The sequence below is a fragment of the Falco punctatus genome (assembly GCF_963210335.1).
Source record: "Falco punctatus genome assembly, chromosome: 9".
NCBI classification, from domain to species: domain Eukaryota; kingdom Metazoa; phylum Chordata; class Aves; order Falconiformes; family Falconidae; genus Falco; species Falco punctatus.
The window spans coordinates 34,953,254-34,977,918 of NC_137589.1; the positions used below are offsets into that span (position 1 = coordinate 34,953,254).

Sequence of the window (24,665 nt, forward strand, 5' to 3'; positions counted from 1 at the left end):
CGCGGAGCGGCTCGCTGGGGAGCCGAGCCAGGCCAGGCCCTCCCGGGGGCGGCCCCGGCGGCGAGGCGGGGCGGCCCGGGGTGGGTTCTGCCGGCCCGGGGTGGGTTCCGCCGGCCCGGGCCTGCCCCCGCGGGGCCGCGCCCCACTGCACCGTCCCGCCGCTTTCGCTTTCGCTTCTGCCTCGCCGGAGCCCAGCGCCAAGGCAAGCCCTGGCCCCTTCCCAGCCGCCTGTCCCGCCGCTCGCCTCAGCGAGCCCGCTGCGTCCCCCTGCGCCCCCCGTCCCGCCCGCCGCCCTCCCCTCGGGCGCCTTCCCGCCTTCCCGCGCTTCCCTGCCGCCCCTCTCCCGGCCACCCTCCTCCCTCCGGCCGGCAGCCGCGGGGCCCGGCCCGCTGCTCGCTGCCCTCCTCTGCCGCCCAGGGGCCGCGGGGGGGAAGGCGGCGGCTCTCCGCTTCGGCCCTTCGGGTGGCTGCGCGGGCTGCAGCCGTTTCCTGGGAGAGGGCAGGGGTACTTGCGGGGGGCTGGTGGCCGTGGCGGTTTGTCCCCCAGTCGGGGCTGCGGGTTCCTGGCCGTGGGGCAGCCCCCGTGCTCCCCCTCGATGCCCACCCGCCGCCTCGCACGCCCCTCGGTGCTGTGTTGGTTTTGAGGTGAATGAATGCGTTCCAAGTTCACACTGGAGTAACAACAAAAAAAAACCCAAACTGGTTGAAATACAGCAATTTGTGTGGGAGGCTGCTTAATGTAATGGAAATACCTTTTAATTTCCAGGGAACGCTGCACAACTGTTTGGGTTTTTTTCCCCTGAAAACTGTACACCTGTATTAATCATGAGAACAATATAAAATTAGTATTAAATGTTGTTATAGACAAACAGAGAAATGAAAACCTAAGCTGTCATCCGTGGAAGGTAATACAGGAGCTCTCTGGGTGGCTTAGCTCTGGATAGGATTGCAGTTACAAATGTTTTGATACTAGTTGTCCTTGCTTTCTTCCTAACATACTTCTTACCAGACCATGAAAATTTTTCTGTGAATTAATCATAAGATCTTTCACCATAAATTTTTTATTACTGTTGTTCTTATCCGCAGTTTTTTACAGCGGTGTGAGACAAGTCACTTTTGGTAGCTGACACAGGCTACTATGGAGGACTGAGCAGGTGCGGTGTCATGGCCATTCAAAGCCAGAAGTCCAAAGCCACTCTTACTTTATCAAGTATTAAACAGTGTAACAACCTCACATGTAGCTGGTTTAATGGTTTGGTTTACAGAGGTATTTCTAAAATGATAGCATTCATTGAGGGACACATACTTGCACTTTTATTTGTAGATGTCGGGAGATCAGCATGTTGCTCGCTGTGATGAAGAGGGAGGTGATGAAGATTGCAATGATGTAGTTGATGCAAAGCCAGACAGAAGTAGCAGATTCTCACTTTTTGGCAAGTAAGTTACTATTTTTAATCCTTTTACTGTTTTGTCAGCTGTTATACTACACTTCTAAAGGGATTTTGGTGTTCATTTTGCTGAATCCACAGTGTCATAGATGGTCTGGATAGGGAGATGGTTTATGTTGTATAGGTTTAATATACCTGCTCTGTACCTTAAAGCATCTCTCTATAGTATCTCCCTATAGGGAAATCTATAGTATCTCCCATAAACTTCATTTGGTAGTAAGGGACCACTAAGTTAATTTAGCATCAATTATAGTCCCTCATCTTAAACATTGCCCTTCGGTGGAATTGGGAATTAAATATGCCATTAATTATCTATTTTATTGCATTCAGCTCAGCTAATCTGCATTATTGGAATCCCCTGCTGACTATTTAAGTTACTTTAAAGCTTGGACGTGCCATCTAGGTTGTAGCACAAAGAAGCCTCACTGAGTCTAAAGATGTAATCCATTACAGAATAAGTTAAAAGCGTTCCATTTTAAAACATAGTAGACTCACTGAAGCGTAAGCTTATATTCATTAAATGTATAGAAAGGAAGAACTATGTACTGCTTGTCTATACTTATGAAAACATTAGATAAATGTAATTGAAAATGCAAAAGATGAAAAAAGAACATGCAAAATTTACAAATACTGTTGAATGTCAGCAAATGGCTGCTTCGCTTTGTAAACCTTCAGTAAGTTTGCAAAGGACACCAAGTTGAGTGGGTGTGTTGATCTGCTGGAGGGTAGGAATGCTCTACAGGAGAATCTGCACTAATGGGCCAGGGCCAATTGCATGAGGTTCAACAAGAAGTGCTGCATCCTGCACTTGGGTCACAGCAACTCCACACAACACTATGGGCTTGAGGTGGGGTGTCCAGAAAGCTGCCTGACAGAGGAGGACCCCGAGGGTGCTGGTTGACAGCCAGCTGAACATAAGCCAGCAGTGTTCCCAGGTCGCCAAGAAAGCCAACAGCATCTTGGCTTGTATCTGAAACTGTGTGGCCAGTAGGAGAAGGGGAGTGATTGTCCCCCTGTACTCTACACTGGTGAGGCTGCATCTGGAATACTGTGTTTAGTTTGGGGCCTCTCACTTCGAGAGGGATGTAGAGGTGCTGGAGCATGTCCAGAGACGGCAACGGAGCTGGAGAAGGGTCTAGGGAACAAGCCCTATGAGGAGTAGTGAGGGAACTGGGGCTGTTCAGCGTGGAGGAGATTCAGGGGGGACCTTATTGCTCTCTACAACTACCTGACAGGAGGCTGCAGGCAGGTTGGGGTCGGTCTCTTCTCCCAGATAACAAGCGACAGGACAAAAGGAAACAGCCTTAAGTTGTGCCAAAAGAGGTTTAAACTGCATACTAGGAAAAATTTCTTCACAGAAGGGGTGGTCAAGCATTGAAACAGGCTGTCCAGGGAGGTGGTGGAATCACCATCCCTGGAAGAGTTTAAAAAACACATAGATGCAGTGCTTGGTGCATGGTTTAGTGATAGACTTGGCAGTCCTGGGTTAGTGGTTGGATTTGAAGATCTGAAAGGTCTTTTCCAACTTAAATAAATCTTCATGGATTTAGAGAGATTTTATTAGAGGTGTTTATACAAAGACTTGTATTTACAGGCAATGTTTTGATTTTATTTTTACTATTGGACATTCACACTGAAGTGAACAGCATAATTCAGAGAAAGTACATGGAGAATATAGTTTTTTTTTTTGCTACTTACTGTATGAGTCTAATAGGGGTAACAAATCTGTAAGAGAAGTGAAGATACTTCAGTCTTAAAGACTTTTGATGTGCTGTTAAGCAAATCACTTTGTCTCATTTTATCATTCTTCAAATATGTTTTATGATGTGTATGTATATTATTCATTTTTACAGAATCATATCATGCAAAATAGACAATGTAATATTTTTTTCTAAATCTTGCCAAAGGTTTCTTTTAAACTTTATAAAATGTGTGTTTTAATATCTGTATTGGTTGTCTTTATAAGAGGTAATAAGCTAATACTATTATTAAATTATACAACTCAAAGTTAATCATTCCTGAAGGAAAGGCAATAATCAGCATTTCTATCACTTTTTTCTATAAGAAATTTTTCCAGTATTTTGGCTATGCATCAGTTTGAGGCATTCATCTTTTGGGAACTCCTTGAAGATACAATTTGAAACATTGTTCTTTAGAAGTGAAAAAATTGTGTAGATTAAATATGAGGTTGAGAAGATTCAAATTAGGTTTTGTAGAAAAAAAAAAAAGTCTGAGAAATTTATCAGAGTTTCTTGAAGAAGGTGATGATTGCCTAAAGAGGAACGAGTTGGTTGACAGTGAAGGTCTTAAAAATCCAAGTACAGTGACAAGGTCTTTGTCTTACAGAAACTAAAACTCTTTGGCTTGAAGGAAGATAGGAATGTGAGAGGATAAAGGAAGATGGGATATAATATAAAATTGTGACTGTATTGGAAGAGAAAGTGAATAGAGAATGAATGCTCCTTGTGCCTCACAGGACATCCAATGGAAAGTTCATGCAGTAGGTTTAAAAGAGCCAGTAAGACGTCATTTTCACATAGTGCAGAGTGCAGTTGTGGAATTTAAAGTCACAAGATACACAGACATCAAGATTTTAGATGAGTTCAGAAGAGATGAGATGTATTTGTGGAAGAAAAGTCCAGTAGGAGTATTGATGTTAAAATCTTTGGCGCAAGATGTTCCTAAATCAGTTTTCTGTGAGAATATGTTCTGTATCCAATTTCTTTTGTTTTCTTAAAACTCATTACCAGGCAGTACCAGATACTAGGCTAGATATACTTTTAGTTGGAACCAGCATGGTTCTATGTCTTGACTGCCAAGGCTTCATTTGGTAACACGAAATTAATACCTGTCAAAGGAAATGTCTAGAAAGCTTTAGATTGACTACAATTTTATGGTCCCTTGTCTTGTTTTAGCAACCCAGTTTTTACTAGCTGTGCAGTGCTTTCAATGAAATTCTACATTGCATTTCATTTATTATTGTTTAAAATATATAAGCTTAATAGGAAAACAATTAACTTGTATTGTTAAATAAGCATGTTAATTTTAATTTAAGAGAACAGATCAGTGAGAAACTGGATTCAAAGCTATGCAGAAAGACCAGCTGTTTCCAGTAGCTTCACAGCACCAATTCACCATTCTCTGGCTGTGACTGGAGATTTATCTAGCAAGAGCAGTAAGCAGAAGTAAGGGAAAACCTTATTCACTACAGCATATTTCTCTCCAAGAAGTCTGTGAGCCTGCTTTACCATGGAGGCCACAAGTCTTGGAACAAGCCGTGGAGTGGGCAGGTTCTTCCGGCTGCACCACAGCTTAGGGGAATTACCTTCTCCTTATTTCCTTCTCTTTGAAAAAGTGTACTTAATTAATGTTGGTGGGGGAAATCTGTTGGTGTGGAAAAGGGTTGAAAGCATTAATTTTTGCATTAACAGTTGCTGGTGGTGTTTGGCTCAGGGCTTTGTAGCCACTAGATGGCAGGAGGGTATAAATTTTGTTTACTTCAAAATGTGGACAAAAATTGCGGGGAGTTGCACTTGAGAAAAAAAGTTATGTTTCAGAAAGCAGAAATAACAGGGTATGCAGTGGCAAGCTTATGTGCAATAAAATTTTAAAACATGGTTGAACAAAGATTGAGCTGAGGATTTCAAACGTTTATTTTAATTTTTTATGTGATACTTAGAAATTTTTTCCCATATAATTTTTTCTTTTCTATGCTGTATGTGCTCCTGTTACACTTCTGAGGCTTTAGAAAGGGTCTCGCTTCTCTACAGAATGGCTTGTGTCTTCATTTGGTATCTTTTGTCTTTTATTGGAGAACTCTGTTAGGGAGATGGATAGCAGCAAACCTATTTTAGCATCCAGGAAACGTAATGTAACATGAAACAGAATAAAATTGTGGGTCCACTGTACTAAGCAGAGCTAAGATTTCTCTTACTAATGAAAGGGTTTTTTTAAAAAAAAAAAAGCTGCATCTGAAAATTCCCAAGGCTTGATAGACTTGTACTTACGCTGTCAATAATCATGAGTGTTTGTGGGCTTCAGTGATGAAGTGTAATGCAGAAGAGGGTGGTGGTTAGTAGTATCTAGGTTCCAGTTTTATTCTAATTTAATTGTATAGAACCATTTGTCCTCTGGTTACTTTTTATCTACTCCAGCCCTACTGTCTTATTTTACAGTCAATATTCCCCTTCTCATCCAGGAACAGAAAGCATTATCTAAATACGTATTTAAGAATTCTTACAAACACCTAGTTACAACTGAAACTGTGCAAATCTGTAGTGCCCTTAATGCAGAAACATGAAATATATTATATGAAAATCCCACTGAGGAATTTGAGAGATTTGTAGGGTGCACTGACACATAGTCACCAAGAGTATTTCAGCTGTTTAACACTGCAGACCCAAAATATCTTTAAGGTATTTATTTCTGCCTTAAATATATAGTTTGAGACTTTTCACTGTAAAGTTTGAGACTTTTCATTTTGATTAATTTGAAAGTTTTCTGGAAACATCAGTGTATATATTGTTTTCTGTAGTTCAATAGTTATATATCTACCAGGATTGTAAACTGGTATTTAGATCAAAAAGATTCACAGGTATGTATATTTTCTTTTCATTTGTACAGTGTTTATTTGGGATACAGGTCATCAAAGTAGGGAAGCACAGATGTTACCAAAGCTGTCTATTTCAGTTTCACTACCATTGATTGCCTCTCTGTAGCCCTATTTCTCAAAATAAATAACTTGTCCTTCAAAGAGTAAATATTTACTTTTGAGATTAAGCCCCAGCTGAACCTCAGCTTTGGAGCTGTAACAGGTGTGGAAAGTGGTCTCTGTTTCAACTGTGGTCTTCTGTTCTTCTCTCTTTTGGGGAAGCTATTTTCCATCCCCTTTTGATTACCAACAGCTTATATTTACTTGATTTGTGAGACACTGCTTTGCGCTAGAACTTTGGGAAGAACAGTTCACAGTGATGCAGATGCATGTATTTTCCAGAGTTGCCCATTTTGTATTTTGGGGGGCATTTGAAAACACTGGGTGTGATCTCTGTAATGGGTTGACCCTGGCTGGACACCAGGTGCCCACAAAGCTGCTCTATCACTGCCCTCCTCAACTGGAGAGGGGAGAGAAAATACAACAAAAATCTTGTGGGTCAAGATAAGGAAAGGGAGAGATCACTCATCAATTACCGTCACAGGCAAAACAGACTCAACTGGGGGAAAATTAATTTATTACCAATCAAAACAGAGTAGGGTAATAAGAAATAAAACCAAATCTTAAACACACCTTCCCTTCATCCGTCCCTTCTTCCAGGGCTCAACTGTACTCCCTTCCTACGTGTGTTATCCCAGAGGCACTACCGCTGTCACTGATGGGCTCAGCCTTGCCCAACAGCGGGTCTGTCCTGAGCCGGCTGGCATTGGCTCTGTTGGACATGGGGCAAGTTTCTATAAGCTTCTCACAAAGGCCACCCCTGTAGCCTCCCTGCTACCGAAATCTTTTAAACCCGATACACTGATCTTATAAATTAATTGCTTACTTTGTAGAAACAGTACTACTGCTAGCACCCTATGCTTATGAAGAATCTGTATTGGCCTCCACTGCATGAATGTCAGCTGTTCCTGCCTTGAAATCAATGTGTTCAAATCCAAATGATGCCTTGAATGATAATTCATCTTTTTATCATAACTTTTGCAGTTATAAAAATGCAGCTCTGTTACAAGTTTTTTTCAGTGACAGAATATTACAGATCTTTAAAAAATAAATATTGCTAAGAAAAGTATCTCTTTTATCCTTAGATAGAGTAAAAATAGGAAGTTACTTTAAAACAAATAACAGCAGATGGATCATTATCTGAAGTTATGCTCTGGGCTGCGACTCAGAGGTCTGTACTGAACTCTTGGTTCAGCCTCACATTTCCTTTATGTCTCTAAGCAAATCGCTGTGCACCTTAGTCCATCCTGTAAGTGGGTGATGATCTTTCCTTTCACTACTGTAATACAAAAGTCTATTTTTTTTTTATTATTAACGCAATGTAATTTTAATTTTGTTTGGAGTTTGTGGGTTCTGCTTTGCACAAGCTAAATATCAGCGTATTTCCCCCCAAAGCACTGGACATAAAATTTCAGAAGTAATAGGTTCTGACATCGATAGTCTGTTAAAGTTAATTCCTACAAAGACAATAAGGAGAATTTAATGTAGAGCAACACGGATGTTTCATTTTTATTACTCTCTTTTAAGCCAGAGCTTGTTTTGTTTTTTTTTTTATTATTGCAGTTTTTGTTAGATCTGGGACTCAATCGCTGAAGAACACTGGAGGAGTATTTAACAATTAGTGAAAATCGTGAGTGGTGCTTGTACTTTCCCCTGGATGCTTCCTGGATGTACCACACAGGAAATGCCCAAATATCTTGAAAAAGCACCTAGTCTAATGTGTAAGAACTCATTGATTTGCAGTCAGTATTTCTTTCCAGTCTCCTTACAGACTTTATCTCGTGAAACACAGCAAACAGTGGGTTATCTATGAACTGTATCTGTAGCAATCACAACAGTGAGTCAAGTATCCTAATTCCTTTTTAGTGTAGTAATTTATTTCCTTCATTACAACAAACTCTGGGCTGTCATCATACAAAATTTGGAGGAAAGCTATTAAGTAGTGTCATTTTTAAGCTTTCAAAGGAATCAAAACCAAATTAAGCCAAACGTATAATAAACCAAATCTGTTTAAGGTAAATATATAAGAAATATCATAGAATCATTCAGGTTGGAAAAGATCTTTGAAATAAAGTCCAACTGTTAACCCAGGACTGCCAAGTCCATCACTAAACCATGTACCAAGCACTGTTTCTATGCGTTTTTTAAACTCTTCCAGGGATGGTGATTCCACCACCTCCCTGGACAGCCTGTTCCAATGCTTGACCACCCTTTCAGTGAAGAAATTTTCCTCATACCCAATCTAAACCTCCCTTGGTGCAGCTTGAGGCCTTTCCCTCTTGTCCTGTCGCTTGTTATCTGGGAGAAGAGACCGACCCCCACCTGCCTGCAGCCCCCTGTCAGGGAGCTGTAGAGAGCAACAAGGTCCTCCATCTCTAGAGGCTGAACAGCCCCAGTTCCCTCAGTGGCTCCTCATAGGGCTTGTGCTCCAGACTCTTCCCTGGCTCCATTGTCCTTCTTTAGACATGCTTCAGCACCTCTACATCCCTCTTTATATAGTTCTATGAATTAGAATGCAAAGAGGTTTTGTAAACTGTCTGTTAATTTGCCTTATTTACTTAGAAATATTCATTGTCTAAATATTGTACTAATGGCAGATCACAGATCAGGTTTTGAGGGAAGGAAGAAAGACTTATTACAATGTGACGTCTGCATCCCACCTCCATCTCAAGATCTGCTGTATTTTCCTGCCCTCTTACATAGGAACGGGGATAGAATCAGGGCGATGGGAGCGTGTTTTCCACTTGTCAGCAAAGGTAGATCAGGCCTGCATGACCTCAGCTTGCAGGGTGATAGCTATGAGGGTTTGAATAGCCCCATAGAAAAGTCCAGCGTGACCCACTGCTGACACATGCAAATCTTTGGGCCTGAACACAGAGAGAATCCTGTTTCACTCTGCAATGTAACCCTGAGCATGGTGGGCTCCTAGCATTAGCAAAGAAGATTAGACTTGTTCTTGAGGACAAGCTGAAGCTGTTTTCAGATGCAGTGTGGAGTACCATTTGATGATGAGCCAAGGTACTGTAGAATGTTATTTATCTCCTCCTTTCTCTGCCACCTGTTTGGAAATCTCATGAATGAATACCCTGAAAGAGTTTACTTTCAATGCTTATATCAAGCTAATTACAACTCTACTGGCATTTTGCAATTGCTACTCCTAGCCAGAATGTTATCTAAGAAACAGTATTTGGAGGGGGTTGCTTTATTTTAATTTCTGTTAATTGCTTTTAGTACCTAATGGTAGATAAGAGAGGCTTCTTTTTTTTTTTTTTTCATATAGTTGGTAGTTGTCTATGTATATTATACTACCTAGGATATGATTGTGCAAGATTTCAGTTTCTAGAACACCCCTGGAAGGTATGTACATGCAGGTTTTCTGGAAATGAGCAGAAAGCCTTTCAGCAAACAATATTCTTTATTTGTAAACTGTTACCTTTTGAATGTTATTTGAATATTATGATGCATACAGCGTTGTGAGGCCTGCACAGCAAATATCATCCAGCTAATTAGAAAGCTGAAGCTGAATTACAAATTGATGGTCAAGAGTTTAGAACTTTGTTTTGATCTTCTCTGCTGCAGGTGTTACACCACAAAATTGTCATGTAGGTTGTCAGTTCTACTTATTAAGTGCACAAAGACTAGGATGTTGCTACCTGTTTCCAGTTGTCCTGGGCTGGGTTTCTCTGTTTTACAAGTTCTTAGAGAAGATTCTCCCTCCTAATTGGAGAAGGGTCTGAAACTCAAATGGGACAAAAAAGCTACAAGAGTAACTCAGGGTCTGAAAAATGTCATATTGTGAGGATTTAAAATGTATTTAGTTTCTCTAACTAAAGTTTAAAGATAATTTGCTTGCACTATGCAAATATATAGTGTACTATACAAATACATAGGCGATGGATGGTCAGAAGATAGGAGGCACCTTTTGTAAGCAATGGATCATTTAAAAAAAGGCTGGATGTAAATCTAAAAGATGTTCTGCAGTTTAAACAGAAGCTGCAGGTTTATAGTAACTACTGAATAAGGGTTTGTGGCTTGCTTTGCAAGAAATCAAATGAAAAGTGTGTTCACGCTCAGGTCAGTCAGTTACTGCAATTGGCATGTTGTAGCTCACTAGTTGATTTTGTTCATCTCTGAGACTGTTGGAATTGTGAAGCTTTGTGGTAGGTGAGGCCTTACTGTGATTGAAGTTAATACACTTTAGATTGTAGTTGCAAAGGAACTTAAGAGCAGGTATAGTTCACCTGAGTAGCTGCAGTGTGGTAAGCTGTGATATTGACTGTGATAAGTCAAGGTCCCAGAGGTCTTTAGGGCTATAATATACTTTGGGGAAATGGCATATTCTGTGGACTGAAACCCTGTCATTTTTGCAGTTGATATTAAATAATCCTTTGCAGGCTCTAGCGGTTTTATCTCTTCAGGGACGCTATGTGCAGTAACCAAAGAATATGGAATCTGTTTCTGGACTGAGAGCCATTGTAAAACTCCATAGTGGACAGTAAGAATATCTTTGTTTCAAGCATTTTTTCCTCCAGGAGGCACATGGCAGTAAGCTACCTCACACCCTCTGGACATAAACATTGTACAGATGTACAAAACAGTGGATTTTGAAATCATTCTCTTGTTTACTGTACACTACTGACCCCCTGGAAAGAAGACAATCAGCAGCTGTTTTATGAAATAAGTTTGTTTAGGCTCCATTTTGTAATGGAATAAATAACACCAAGAGCTAGGAAGTTGTTTTGAAGTTATTCAGTAGCAGAAGCAGGATTCACACTCAGTTCTCTGTCCAGAGCACAACCAAGTGGTTCTTAGTAGGTAACAGAACATATCCCCCCAGTTGAGCATTTTGGTTTGTTTAATACTTTTCCTCAAATTAAGCAAGTAAAGCATAGCTAGCATATGATCTTAATAAATATTTCTATGGCTTGTGTTCTACTTTTGGAAGTGATATAGCATGTTCCAGGAAACTTAGGGAAATGCCAGGATTTCTTTAAAAAAAATAAAGCATTTTATTTTGCACATTTTCTGCAAAATCTGTAATAGTATTGCTACATATGTCATAGTAAGATCAAAAGTAGGTTGTTAGTATGATACTGTTTTACTGGATGAATGAACTCAGTCCTATTTTGGGCAAAGAATTCGTTAATGATAGCTTAGATCCCTCCCAGCTCTATTATCTTGATCAGTTCAAGGAAATTATCTCATTATTTACCGAACTCTGTTCTTTCAAGACTGCTACAGCAGTGTTTGCTTTTCAAAATTAGTGTGCTTACAGTAATAAGGAGGGCTTAGGATATCAGTTCCCAAAAAAACAAGAGGTACTGTCTCTATTAGCTTCCTCGTTTCAGGTTCATTCAAACAAAAGGCTTGGCCTCTAGTGACTTTTAAACTGGCGTTGTTTAGTCAGCTGACAAGCTACTTCCAAAGATGTCCTGAAGAAGTCAGGAACTAATTGGCAGTTCAAAAAGAAGCTGGAGGCTCAATAATTGTTATGCCCTGGTCTTGAGAACAGATACAAACAGGCATTATTTTACTGCCTGACTAGTCCTGTTGCTTTTAGTAGGCCTGCTCCCAGGAGAAAAGAGGGTGCATTCATCAGGGGCTGCGGTGTTCATGTAGCCCACTTGCTGTTTCCCTTTATTCCACCCTTTCCCCAAAATGACTTTCAACGTTTAGGCCCTTCAGTAGAGTAGTATATGAAGATGTAGGGGTTGCACAGACTTTATATGTCATTGATAAATATGAACTTCAGGCTCCAGTATTACCAGTTTGGCATGTTTCACCATAATTTAAAATTTAACAGGCAAAACAAGACTATTAGAGGGAACAGAAATCTAAGACCATTTGACTGTTTGTCATGTTTTGATGTTCTGGGGTCTTTTTTATATTGTGTTGTTTATGTTTGCTATTCTAAATAACAGCTGTCAGTTTTCATGCCTTTGGTGTAAGACATCTCTTTGCTGTGGTAAGCAGCATAGGTGAAACATGTTTAGATGCTTGGGGGGAACTTTTATCTTCAGTTTTCTAGGACCACTTTGCTTCTTTCTTCTAAATGAAGACTTCCTGTTATGTTGAAAAGATTCTGACAGTAATATTAGAAATTTTTAGCATTTTCTTTCAACACTTATCTGGAGCATATTTAAAAATAGCCTTCTAAGGGCTGGTTATTTTATTGGTGCTAGTCTGTCAAAGTCAGCAGTCATTTGCTAATAACTTTCAGTAGGGAAACTGAAAGTATGCAGTGTTTACTTGAACTTCCTTCTATATAATTATTATTGCCCCTTTTTCATCGGGAGATTTTTTGCTTCAACTATTAAGCTGTTTTTCAGTTTATCTAGTGGCATATAATTTGAAGGCCTAAGTAACCTTTGCTTAAAAAAAGATTGTGAGGGGAAAGTATTTATTTTCTTGGTTTACAGTTACATTTAACCTCTTTCAAAAGAGTCCTTGGTAAGGTGTTACCTGTCTGAAAAGAGAGAGGTGAAAATTGCACCTGCCATTGGAGTATGTTCAGGAGAAAAGGTTTGTGAGCCCATAGTGTGTGGCAGTCAGTTTGGAAACGGGATTGAGATGTCCCAAATGCCAGTGTCTTCTGCAGTGGCTCCTGTTAATGTTTATCTTGGGTTTCACTTAGTATTCTAGCAAGTAGCCATCTTAACATGTGACTCAGGATCTCACCATCAAACGCAGTGCAATACAGTTGTAATATTTGGTTTAGCCCCTATGATTAATGCTTAGTCCTTATACCATATAATTTATGTTTTCTGATTTTTAACAGTAAAGGAATATTCGGTTTTATAAAAGACAGTTCAAGCAGTGACACATGCTTCTTGTCCAGAAATGTTGCTGCTCTGCCAACCTGATGCAATATTAACAGGAAAAGGCAACAGGATAATCTGTTATTTGCATGCAGCTCAAAATCTGCGTGACACCTTACCAAAATGGATCTGACAAAGAACAAAGAGTTTTCCTTATGGAACTTAAGATCTAGAAAGCTCTAGTCAGGTTTAACAAGTGTCTTTTGCTTGTTATTGCCAATAGGTTTCAAGAGAAAAAAAATTCAAAGAGGAGAGAGTGTACAGTAATTAGAGGTGTACTAAATATGGTGAAATTAGACTGGATTAAAAGTATTAAAGCTAGATAAAAGTATTAAAGCTGGCAGTATGAAAAGAAGGTTGTGTAGGAGTAAGACATATTAATGTATGATCATCAGAAAGCATCAGACATGAATAGACCACTAATTATTGAGGCTATGGTAGAAACATAGAACAGAAAGAACGCTGAACCTTGATTTGTCTAATTTATGAATTCTGTTTCTGTATCACTTCTTTTGGAAGAATAACTCTGAATTGGTCTCCAGTACACTCAGTTTTACTACACATAGTTTGGTGATGCTTTGTGAATTCAAATGTAATCCTCTGAATTTTCATTGTTTCCTGTTTATCCTTTAACTACCTATTTTTTTTACAAAATGAACCCAATCCAGGATTCTACCTCAGGAGAGCAAACATAGTACTTGTGATGAGCAGTAATCACAAACACCATTTATACTGTGCATGCAATAATGGAAGGGGGGGGAGGGGGGTTAGACAGAAAGAGTAGCATAGAGCCACACAAACTGCATAAAATTAAATCAGCAATATAGGTATGTAAGTTTCTTCAGAGGTCTTAAAATTATTTGTATTGTAAATCAATGGGGAATTTATTCAAAGGAAGCCTTTAAATAGGTCCCCAAATGTAAGACTCACGAGGGAAATGTCTCAGTTGTTTGTAATACAATAAAGAGCATTTCAGTTTTAAGATACCTTGCATCCCACCATATTAAGTTGATGCAAGTTCTGGTGGATGTCAATGGATTACCTGAGGTTTCTACTATGGACTCTGTCACTTTACCTCTGCTGCAGTCTTCTTGCCTGGACTCAACAGAAAGGCTGACAATGTGACAGAAACTAGAATAAAACTATTCTCCAGTGCCAAAAAGCACAGGGACTCCAGATGGGATCCTGAAATGTTTTATTCTGTAAAGATAGCATGTTTTTTAAGGCAATTTTTCTTTTTAACAGAAACCTGTTACCAGTCATTCAAAAATGATATATGATTGCACAATGCATTAAAGAAGCATGCCAGAGTAAAAACTATTATAATGTTCTGTGTATTCCTTATGAAGTAAAGCCCACTGAAATTGATAGAGCAAGATAGAGTTCTCTTCTTTTGTGTGTGTGTACTTCAAATAGAAGCGATTGTAATCAATTTAGCCTTTTCCACCCAATTATGAATGGCAGCTTCCTTAAATTGAATAGTATCTTAATTGTAGAATTATTTTTTACACTTACATTTTGCAGTACAGCAACAAAAGTCCCTAACTTTCCCAGGAAAGGGATTATAGCTGTTTGCAAAGCCCACATATCCCTCTGTAATACAATTTTTAGAGTTCATTTTGATTAACACATTGATTTCCTCTTAGAAAAGCAAACAAACAGGAAAAAAACAAATGGGAAACTCCTCCCATCCTGTGATGTGATGGCGATGATTGTGAAATTTGTCTTTATTCAGCTAATCCTCTGCATGTAAGGCTATTTAAGTGACTTCTTTTCCAGGGATATCTGTTTCTTCTGTGTGCTGTCACATTGATTTGAAGGCCAAGCAGCTCATGTTTTCAGAAGAGCTCTGTTGTCTGTCAGTTACTATCATCCTCTTTTTAATCATTGTTAATGTTGATGTTTAGTAAATGGATTGGTATAACAGTTTTTACTCTGGAGACTTTTTCATGCGCTCTTCTCTTGAGACCTTTCCCTGCATTATGCTACTGCTCTTCTAAGGGGAGTCCATATAGCTACAGCAGACCAGCCCTTTTAGAGCAAAAGGTTTTTTTCCAGTCACTGGCTACCTGGCTGTAGCAGGTGGGGGAGATGATGAGAGACTGCAACAAGCAAGGAAGCCATTCTCCTGCACATGGATTCTCAGTATGTCGGATGTCATACTAATACACAGTAGCAAAGTAAGTGCAGGGAGATGCCAGTAGGAAAGAAGCAAAAGGAGAGGAAGTATCAGTTGCTAAGAGACATGGCTTTCAGGAAAATTGTTATTGAAAATAATCTTTAGGTATAATTAAATGTTAACAGAGGTATTTTTATCCCTAAATCTTGATATCCATACATACTGACATCAAAATTTACCCAAAGTGTAACAGAAAAGAAAGTTTGTTGTGATAAGTAGCAGTGCTTTAGACAATCAGGTTCACTACTGGTGCAAGTGACTTTGACAGAATTTTAGCCCCCCGTGGTGGTAAGAAATTTGGCCTTTATTATTTAAAAGTTTGGTAACAAAATCATAAATTGTATGGGTAACTTTACATTTGAATTAATATTTGAAAAGTGTGAAGCTGATAATAATGGTTTTCCCAGAGCTGACACTGACGATGAAATCCCATTCCCAGACATACTGTTGTCAAACCTAAGGCCTGGATTTAGAGACACAGTAAAAGTGAAAATGTGCGAGCTGTATGAGGGTGCCAGAGTGGAGTTTTAGTTTTGCTGAACTCTTCACTCCAGAGAGAGAACATGAAATGTGTGAGAGCACTGATAGGAAGAATATTTCTGTCTAAGGGAAAGATCAGTTACTGCTAGTGGAGTAAGGAGTTATGGTGTAGCTGTAATTAAAAGCTGAAAAAAAGAGTAAAGAGTCATAAAATTCAAGTTTCTATCTAGTCTGGGCAAGTTTGAATCCCAAAAGAGGGAAACTGAAGACAGTGGATGTCAGAGAAGCAGGATGAAATAAAACTAAGCGCAAATAGTTTAAAACATTTTATAACACCACACAGCTAACCTGTGGAAGCCCTTTTGGTAAATATGGTGGTTAGAAAGCCTGGTAAGAACAAGAGCAGTAAACATTTATATTAACAAGTGTCCAGTTCAAAGCTTAGAGAATAAAAAATTAGCTGCAAAGGTTTAGGCTTTCAGTCATAAGCCAGCCTGTCACTGACAAGGCATTTCCCTGAAGGACTGATCGGTAGATAATTATTACTTTAGTAATACATTTACATTAGTCATTATTTGCATTTATGTTTACATTAGTCATTAGTACAAGGTCTGACTTAGCTTGTTGAGACTAAAGAGTTGTACCTTTATACTGTCAGTTTAGGCCAGTCAAGCAATTCCCATATTGTGCTATGTTGGCACAGAAAAAAAGGAATTGTCAAAGAGCAACTTGTGTTGGGACTGCAGGCCCAAGAGATGTATACTCCACGACCTTTGTTTCCTTAGTCATTCTGTTTGGACATGTACCAAAAGATTTCTGGAACTTTTTGTTGTCTGCCAGTAAAGAAATTATATGTGTGACCTTACAAAGCATGCTGTGGTTGCTTAGTATCTTGTTAGCCTGTTCAGCTTGGAAGGAGTCTTTAGGACAAAACCATACTACCCCTCTGTAAAGGAATGAGGAAATGGTAAGAGCTATGTGTGCTACCATGCTGATGGGGCTGGTCTGTGATATTGGACATTGGCCAACGCAGAGCTTCAGGTGTACTTTTGGGAATACCAGCAGAAGGCCCAAATCTTTCTGCATGAATGAGTGCAAACTAATGAACTCGGAAGCGAAGCGGTTTCAGAGAAGTTGTGTGGCAACGATATTGTGCTGCTTAACCCCAGCTGCACTTTTCAGTGAGGCTTTTTGTAGGGTCACATAGCTGCGCGAGTTCTGCACTAGAATTAGATCGCTTCCAGCACTTTAGGAGAGCAAACAGTGCATCATCTGCCCCAAGTGTTCACAACTGCTCATGGGTTGAACATAAACAGAAATTTGTGTACAATCCTCTTGAAAATACCCTATTGTGTGCAACAGCCACTGTTAGTCATTCAGCATTTTCAGGAAGTCAGTGAAGCCCGATAAATCTGTAGAAACTTGAATCCAGTGTGGGCTAAGGAAATAAGCCTCGTCATCGACCTGAGTGGTTATTTGTTGTTTTTAAATTTCTTTTTCTCCCTTTGCCAGAGTGCTGTCTAGTGATGTAGGACCAGGGGGAATTTTAGGCTAAAATAAGAATCCAAGACCTCTTTGAAAGTCAAATGTAATATTAACATCATACAGCTGTGTATAATTCTCTAAAATGTTAAAACCTTTTCTTGAGGCAAAGGATATTTATTTATTTCTCCCAGAGCCCTCAAGAAGCAGTATGCAAGGAGAATACCAATACTTGTGATTTGCCAGAAAAACACTGTACTTCCAGTGTATCAGACAAAATCCTCAAGTATGTATGATTCAATATCTTGTTTTGTAGTATCTACGAAAAGTCTGAGAGAAGGGGATACTAGGATGGTCACATGTAAAAACAGTACAGAGAAAACCTGCCAGGTGCAGCTATTTAATTTGGCCCTTTATAAAAGAACATGAGGACGCTGAAAGATAAGAAGAAGCTGTTAAAAAAATTAATTGCAGTAGCATTTAAACACAATGAATCATCTGGAGAAGGTTTATTATGGTTTCCAATTAGTCTCATCCTTTAGTAATAAAAGAGAGGACACTTAAAGCTAAAATACAATTGTTAAATCAGGTAGGTAAGGAAGTGGTTTACATAAATAACATTTAATCAATTCGCACCAATCTCATGTCTACAGGCTATTATTGAAGCAAATAGCTGTCAGAGTGAGAATAGTGAAAGTACTTAATTGAGATTATGGGGAAAATCTAATTTTGTTAAAATCAAACTGTATTATACAGTTATTTGTGCTGCAAAAGTAGGTTATGTTTTCCTCTCAGACATCAGTAATAAATACTATTTGGTCCAGCGTTCTGCTTCCAATGAGAGAGGTACTGATAACTTCTGCTGCACTTTCCTGAGTATTGTTTCTACCTAGGCTTGCTTCAAAGCTTGTTTATAGTCCTGAGGTTGAATCAGACACCTTATAAGCTCTCACTGGCCTCAGTTCTGCTTGAGATCTTAGCAAATTTTGAAGCTGCCTGTTTGGACCAAAAGTCCACGTCTAACAGCAAGTACTGCTGAATTCCTCATGTTTATACTCCAGCTGTGCATGTTGGCTGTAATTGATTTGTTCTTAATACTTCATTTAGAATAAATCAGTGAGCAAAGTCTCTGCTATCCCTTTGCATCTCTTTCTAATCCAATCTAAGACTCCCACACATAGCAGAAAGATCAGTACACAGTTATATTAACAGAAAACTTTTGTAGCTCATTTTGTTTTGGTTTGGTTTGGTTTTTAAGTGAGCTTCAGGTATTGATTACACTAAAATGTGCTTAAGTTTTTTTGTATAGGTTCAGACTGATGTTTGGCAGTCTAGTTCAACACATCAGCTGCTCACATCAATAACCTTTATCATGAGAAACTACCTTTTGCTCAGTCTTTTCCTAATTCAGAGAAATTAGGAAAGATTGTGATTCAGTAAACAAGTCCTTTCACATGACTGGGTGAACTGCATATCTTCTTGTGCTTGGAATAGTTATTAAGGGAGTTCTGTCTGTCCTTCCATAGATTATTCATGGTGAAAGTAAAGTATGTCCAGAACCATCGTTTGCAAAAGTTTACTGCCAGCCTGACTTCATGGTTAGGCCATTTGTTTTATCTGTGGGGCAGGACCTATGTATACTACTGTTGGTTGCAGTTCAGTCCAGGGTCATTTTACCATCATCAGAATCCAATCACATACAATAATCACTTCATGCAAATCACGAGATCTTTATGCCTGGATCATGAAAATAAACATTAGAGAAGAAAAAATATCAGGTAGGGCTGCCAAATGGTTTGCGTTAAGATAAATAGGCACACTGCATGTGACTGGCCACTAACAATGATTTCATTTGATTCACCTAGAAAAAAGAAGAATGGAGAAGAAGAACAGCCAAAGTCCTCTCTCAGTAATCAGTACCGAATTGTTACACCCACATTCCAGTATAATATGGACTACAAGAAAGTTGGCAAATGTATTATTATAAACAACAAAAATTTTGAAGACAAAACAGGTAATGGTCTTCCTTTGATAATACTTACTACAGACCAGAATTTTTATACTTTCATTAATGAATAAGCATTTTATTTTTAGGACATGGAATTTTAATGGATCTATTTATCTTTTTTAAGAAATAGTTGTTACTACAATTTATTCCTGTTCTTTAACGGTTACGTTAGAGTGGCTTTTTGCAGCTTCTTTGCAGTATGTGTTTCAAAGAGTATGTCATCTTGCTCCACCAACTTCCAGCTAAACCTTTGTCCCAGAGTTTAAAGCTGTGTTGTTAAAATTTGAACTTCAGCATCTGCAGCCCATGTTCTAACTTCTCTGTCCCTGAGCTGCAGCTTTGTGCTACAAAACTTAGTAGCTGTAGGTGTGCTCTGCTCGCACTCCTGCATTTAACTTTTCAGACCATGTACGGTTTCAAAGCAGATACTTGTGGTCAACTTCGTAGGTCTTTTCCTGTATACTTGGCAAACATACTAAATGAAGTGTTTACTCCACATAATTTATTTTGGTTTCTTTTATGTGGGTGTCATAGGGACTCTTTTCAACAATTTTTCCTTGGGGTGCTTTAGGCATGTGTTACACTGCATAACCAAAAGGAGATAGAACCATCCATAGAGGTCCTATGTTGCAAGGTACTAGAGGCAGGCCAGCATCTTTCTGGGTAAGATAACTTGTTAACACCGAACCTTGCATTATTTTGCATTAAAACAAATCTCACCCTTTGTTCTCAGTGCTGAGAATACTGTTAGAGGATTGTTTTAAAATCATGTCACCATGACATTGTTTTGGTTTAGTAATTATAAACCTAAAAATTTACCTTTGAACACGTGAGTTATTTTGAATTGTGTAATGTGCAATCAACCATATTCTTTGTTTTCTGGCAGGAATGGGTACACGCAATGGCACTGACAAAGACGCTGGAGATCTAGCGAAGAGTTTTAGAAATTTAGGTTTTGAGGTTTACACATACAATGACCGAAGCCGTGATGATATGGAAAAATTACTGAAACAAGGTAAAAATACAGAATCATAGAATAATTTAGAGTGGAAAAAACCTCTGGAAGTCACCAAGTCTACCCCCTACTCAAAGCAGATCATATTGGAACAGATTGCTTAAGCCCTGCTACATGCAATATTCCGTATAGCAGGATTTGGCTGAATGGATTAGGCTTAATTCCACACCTCTTCCTCCAACATCATTTCAGAAATACAGAGTTTTCTTGTTATGTTAGGTGAAGTGCCTGTTGTATTAGATGGAGTCCAGCCTGTTGACTCCAGTGGGCTGAACTCAGAGTCAAGTGAAGGATGTATTCATGTATTCAAGGTACTCATCACATCACTAAAAAGTGAGTTGTGTCACCTTTGTCCGTTCCTTCTTGTGCCTTCCAGTAGAAGCCCAATGTATATTTAGTCTCAGAAAAATGTGTTTGCTAAATACAATTTTCATTAAAATGTTGCTTCCTTTTGGCTAAGAAGTATTTGATTTGCAGCTGCTGAGGAGAACCACAGTGATGCCGCTTGTTTTGCCTGTATCCTTCTAAGCCATGGGGAAGAAGGGCTCATCTATGGCACTGATGGACCCATGGCTATCAAGAGTTTGACTGCACTATTCAGAGGAGACAAGTGTAAAAGCCTTATAGGCAAACCCAAATTATTTTTCATTCAGGTAAGAGCCCTATGGTAGACATAATGTCCTACTGCTGCACTGGGGAAAACGTGCTATGTTGGTTGCCTGCTGTAGAACAGCCCTGTACATTAATTTACAGAATCTTGCTGGAGGTTTTGTAGAAACGTGTTTGAGAGAAGTGGACTATGGGTGACTTCCATTGTTTGTTTTCAAAAGATAATTGATATGCAAGATTCACAGATGTAAACAACATGTTCTCATTGTAATTTTGTACATGGTTTCTCTTTGTGTGTGGCAATATATGAACTTAAAAGCAGAAACGGAAACTCCCTCTTGTTCAAACAGACCTGAGGACAGTACGTGATCATCAATAGAAACACTACTGTCCAGGTCTCTGAATAAAGGCTGTCTCTAGCAAATACTGCTTTCTGCTAAAAGAAATATTTTTTTCTTTCCCTCAGTAGCCTATAATTTTATATTATTGCATTAACATATAATGAATTGTATATTATTTAAGCTTTTAAAGACAGCTGTTTCAAACACCATGGGTCTGAATTCTCTTTTTTATCGTAGTATTATATATGTATGGGAGTTGCAGCAGATGTGGTTTTCCCTAGGCTGTTCCATCAATTAATCCTCAACCTCAAAGTGAAAACTGTCTATTTTAGACTCTTCACACTGCTAAAGTGATGTTTCTCTTAATTACAAGTTTGAAATGGGTACTTCATTGCCTTTAAAATTATCTTAATAAAGGCAACCAACTCCTGTTATGTAAGCCCATCAGACATGCTGGTTTTTGCAAAAGCTGTCAGTCAAAGCTGCTGATCAAGAGCTGAAACTTGCCAGCCTGGACTGTGGTCCCCATGTGCCCTTTAGCTAAACCCCATGATTAAGAGGAAACTAAGAATAAATGGAAAAATGTTAAAAATGCAATATACTTGAAAAGGGTGGTCAAACCCTGGAACAGGTTGCCCAGAGTCTCCATCTCTGGAGATATTCCAAACCCAATTGGACACGGTCCTGGGCATCTGCTGTAGCTGTCACTGCTTGAGAAGGGGGATTGGGCTAGATGATTTTTGGGATGTGATTTTGATTTTGTTGTTCTGTGAAATGTAGTGCTACAGCAGTGCATGTCAGGAACCAAAGACAATGTGTAGTCCATGTAAAGAAAATGTCCAGAAGTCACAGTGCACAAGACATTATAAAATAATGGAGTGCTGAGGATGCCTGTAGACTACTAAAATTAATCATGGTTAGCATAAGCTAATGCTGACTTGGTATTTTGACTGTCCACTGGGTTCCACAGTCTGCAACACAGTACTATAGATAAGTAATTTTATCACTGAACAATTAGATGTCCCCCACAATTGCACTTCTGCTTCTAATACATGCAAAGTACTGCTTAAACCTGTATTGATTAAAAAATGTTAATGAATACTTATTTTTATAACACTTAGTTTCTCCTTATTGAATAATTTCTCTTTGTCTTCACTGCTTTCAGGCATGCAGAGGCTCTGAATTTGATGAAGGTATACAAACTGACTCAGGACCTGCAAATGACACTCTGGAAACAGATGCCAATCCAAGATACAAAATCCCAGTAGAAGCAGATTTTCTGTTTGCGTATTCCACAGTGCCAGGTAAAGAAAAGGTGGTCAGTGTGGGGACAGAAGCCAAAAAGCATCACCCATATTGATTTATTGTAGACTGACCTTCATTGATGATACGTTGTACACTGATGGACAAAACACCAAGGCCCAGTGTATGTTGGGCCAGTGTATTGTATCCACCTCTTTTACTCTAGTTACAGTGGCAATGGGAGAAAGCCCAGATTTGGCAGGTGAGAAGACACAGACGTGACAGATGATGAACTCAGTACTACTATTTTCTGGGAATCGTGCCCTTCCATGTCCCAGTGTAGAGAGTATGTTGAATATGTGATGAAAACAGGAAGAGGAATAGTTCCAGTACAAAACTTATTCTTCAAGAGGAAGAACATAAAATCTTACTGCTTGCAGTTTCCCAAATGCAAAAATACAGAATGGTCCTTCAATAATGTGAGGTTTGGAGAGTTAATACTCATTCTCCACTTTAATGAAGTAGGATATGTGACACAAATGATGAGAATTAAACTTTCTGTGTGGGCATTGTTACTCTTTGCCCAGAATCTTTCATATAAATTAGTACATATCTCTCTGCCATTCCGTTCTTCAACACAAGATAATTAAAAAAAAAAAAAAAAAAAAAAAAAAAGAGGAAAAATAACCCTGTGTACTTTCTTATCTGTCTTTTCTGTAAGGTTATTACTCCTGGAGGAATCCTGGAAGAGGCTCCTGGTTTGTGCAGTCTCTGTGCTCTGTGCTAAATGAGCATGGAAAACAGCTTGAGATCATGCAGATCCTCACACGAGTCAACTATGTGGTTGCCACAAATTTTGAATCACAGTCTGATGATCCACGCTTCAGTGAGAAGAAGCAGATTCCCTGTGTGGTCTCCATGCTTACTAAGGAACTTTACTTCTGAAAGCACATTTTAATGCAGCTGGTGATGAAAGATCAGCATATGGTTTTGGGTGGAGATTTGATTATAAACTGGAGTAACACATTTTTATTTACAGAAATGTAATTATGCTAGATTTTTATATTGTGTAAGCTGGGGTGTCTGATGGATGGGCAATATGCAAGATTTTAAAGAAGAAATAAAATGCTGTGGGCCAACCTGACAGCTAATACTAATTCTGTATCTTGATTCCTCTTAGTGTGGCTGTCATGATTTGTGGCTACTGAAGATGTTCTGAGCGGTAAAGGTTTATTCCAGAAAACAGATTGTAAATTAAGAACAAAAAAAATTAATCATGAGACTTCATCTTTTCTTTCACTGCTAGTTCATGGAACCGTAACTTCCTCGGAGATATCCAAAGAGCATCATATTATGGGTATGTCTGGTGATGAAACAGTTTGTAGCTATTTTAAGGTGTGTTTCTTAGTCTAATATATTCATTTCCTTTTTATGAACACTATTAATGAAGAGTAATGGTTGCTCTGTGCCTTATCTGGAAGTCAATTTATTTAGTTATTGCTCTAGCGTAAGATGGATAAATAAAAAAAATAAATCAGTGTTTGTAGATTATTTACCTGAATAGCATGGAAATGTAACAAATAGAAAAATAAAAATGAAAATCTTTGTAAAAGTTTGGCAAACTGTAATTGGATGATACCTTAAGTGCCATTGTAAAGCTTTTTGCCTTGCATACGGAAATTAACTGATAGAATGGCCTGAAACAGTTTTTCTGCTTACAGAAATAAAAGTCTGCTTGTTGATTCAGAAGTTTTGAACCAACAGAAAGTTAATGCCAAAGTTTTATTATAAAACATTAAAATTTAATGTTGAAATGGTAGAATTACATGTCCCAGTAACAACTGTATGTTTAGATATAGCTTCTATTTGTGAGGAATTTTGCCAAGATGGGAAATAATACTTGAATCAGAAACCAGAAGTGCCTTTTTAGCGACTGTATGGTCTTGATTTTGTATTTTGGAGTTATGTTGGTGATGTTTATATTCCTACTTTTTATATTTTCTTTAAAGTTGGTAGCTAGCTCAAAAAAGTAAGTTTAGTGATTTGGTTAAATTGATAAATGGATCAGTTGTTCACCCTTTTCCCAGTTAACGTACTCAATACTCTTTTGAAATCTTCTAAGAAAATAAGTGCATACTATTAAAGCCAAGTTACAAAATTAGTAAATTAATGTTGTTACAAATATTTTGGCATATTGAGGTATATATTTTTTCCATAAGTCAAATTTATAGTTATTTGAATTAAATGAATGATTGTTTTATGGACGTCTTGAGCATGGAATCAATAAAGACCTTTTTTTTAATTTCCTATGAATATCTGCATGTTTTTCACTC

The 24,665-nt window shown here is 38.7% G+C and overlaps 1 protein-coding gene across 2 annotated transcripts; it reads left to right on the top strand.

The window, feature by feature from the left end:
* The first annotated feature begins 55 nt into the window (after positions 1-55).
* CASP7 (caspase 7) lies at positions 56-24,639 on the top strand. 2 transcript variants are annotated; one of them, XM_080403338.1, is made up of 7 exons: positions 56-202; positions 1,324-1,436; positions 18,983-19,131; positions 20,012-20,140; positions 20,618-20,793; positions 22,256-22,394; positions 23,054-24,639. In XM_080403338.1, exons 2-7 carry the CDS (start codon positions 1,324-1,326, stop codon positions 23,275-23,277), a joined length of 930 nt encoding a protein of 309 aa, XP_080259464.1. In that variant the 5' UTR covers positions 56-202; the 3' UTR covers positions 23,278-24,639. The 2 variants fall into 2 exon arrangements, with proteins under 2 accessions (XP_080259464.1, XP_080259465.1); XM_080403339.1 differs by lacking the exon at positions 56-202 and adding an exon at positions 497-644.
* Positions 24,640-24,665: the final 26 nt, after the last annotated feature.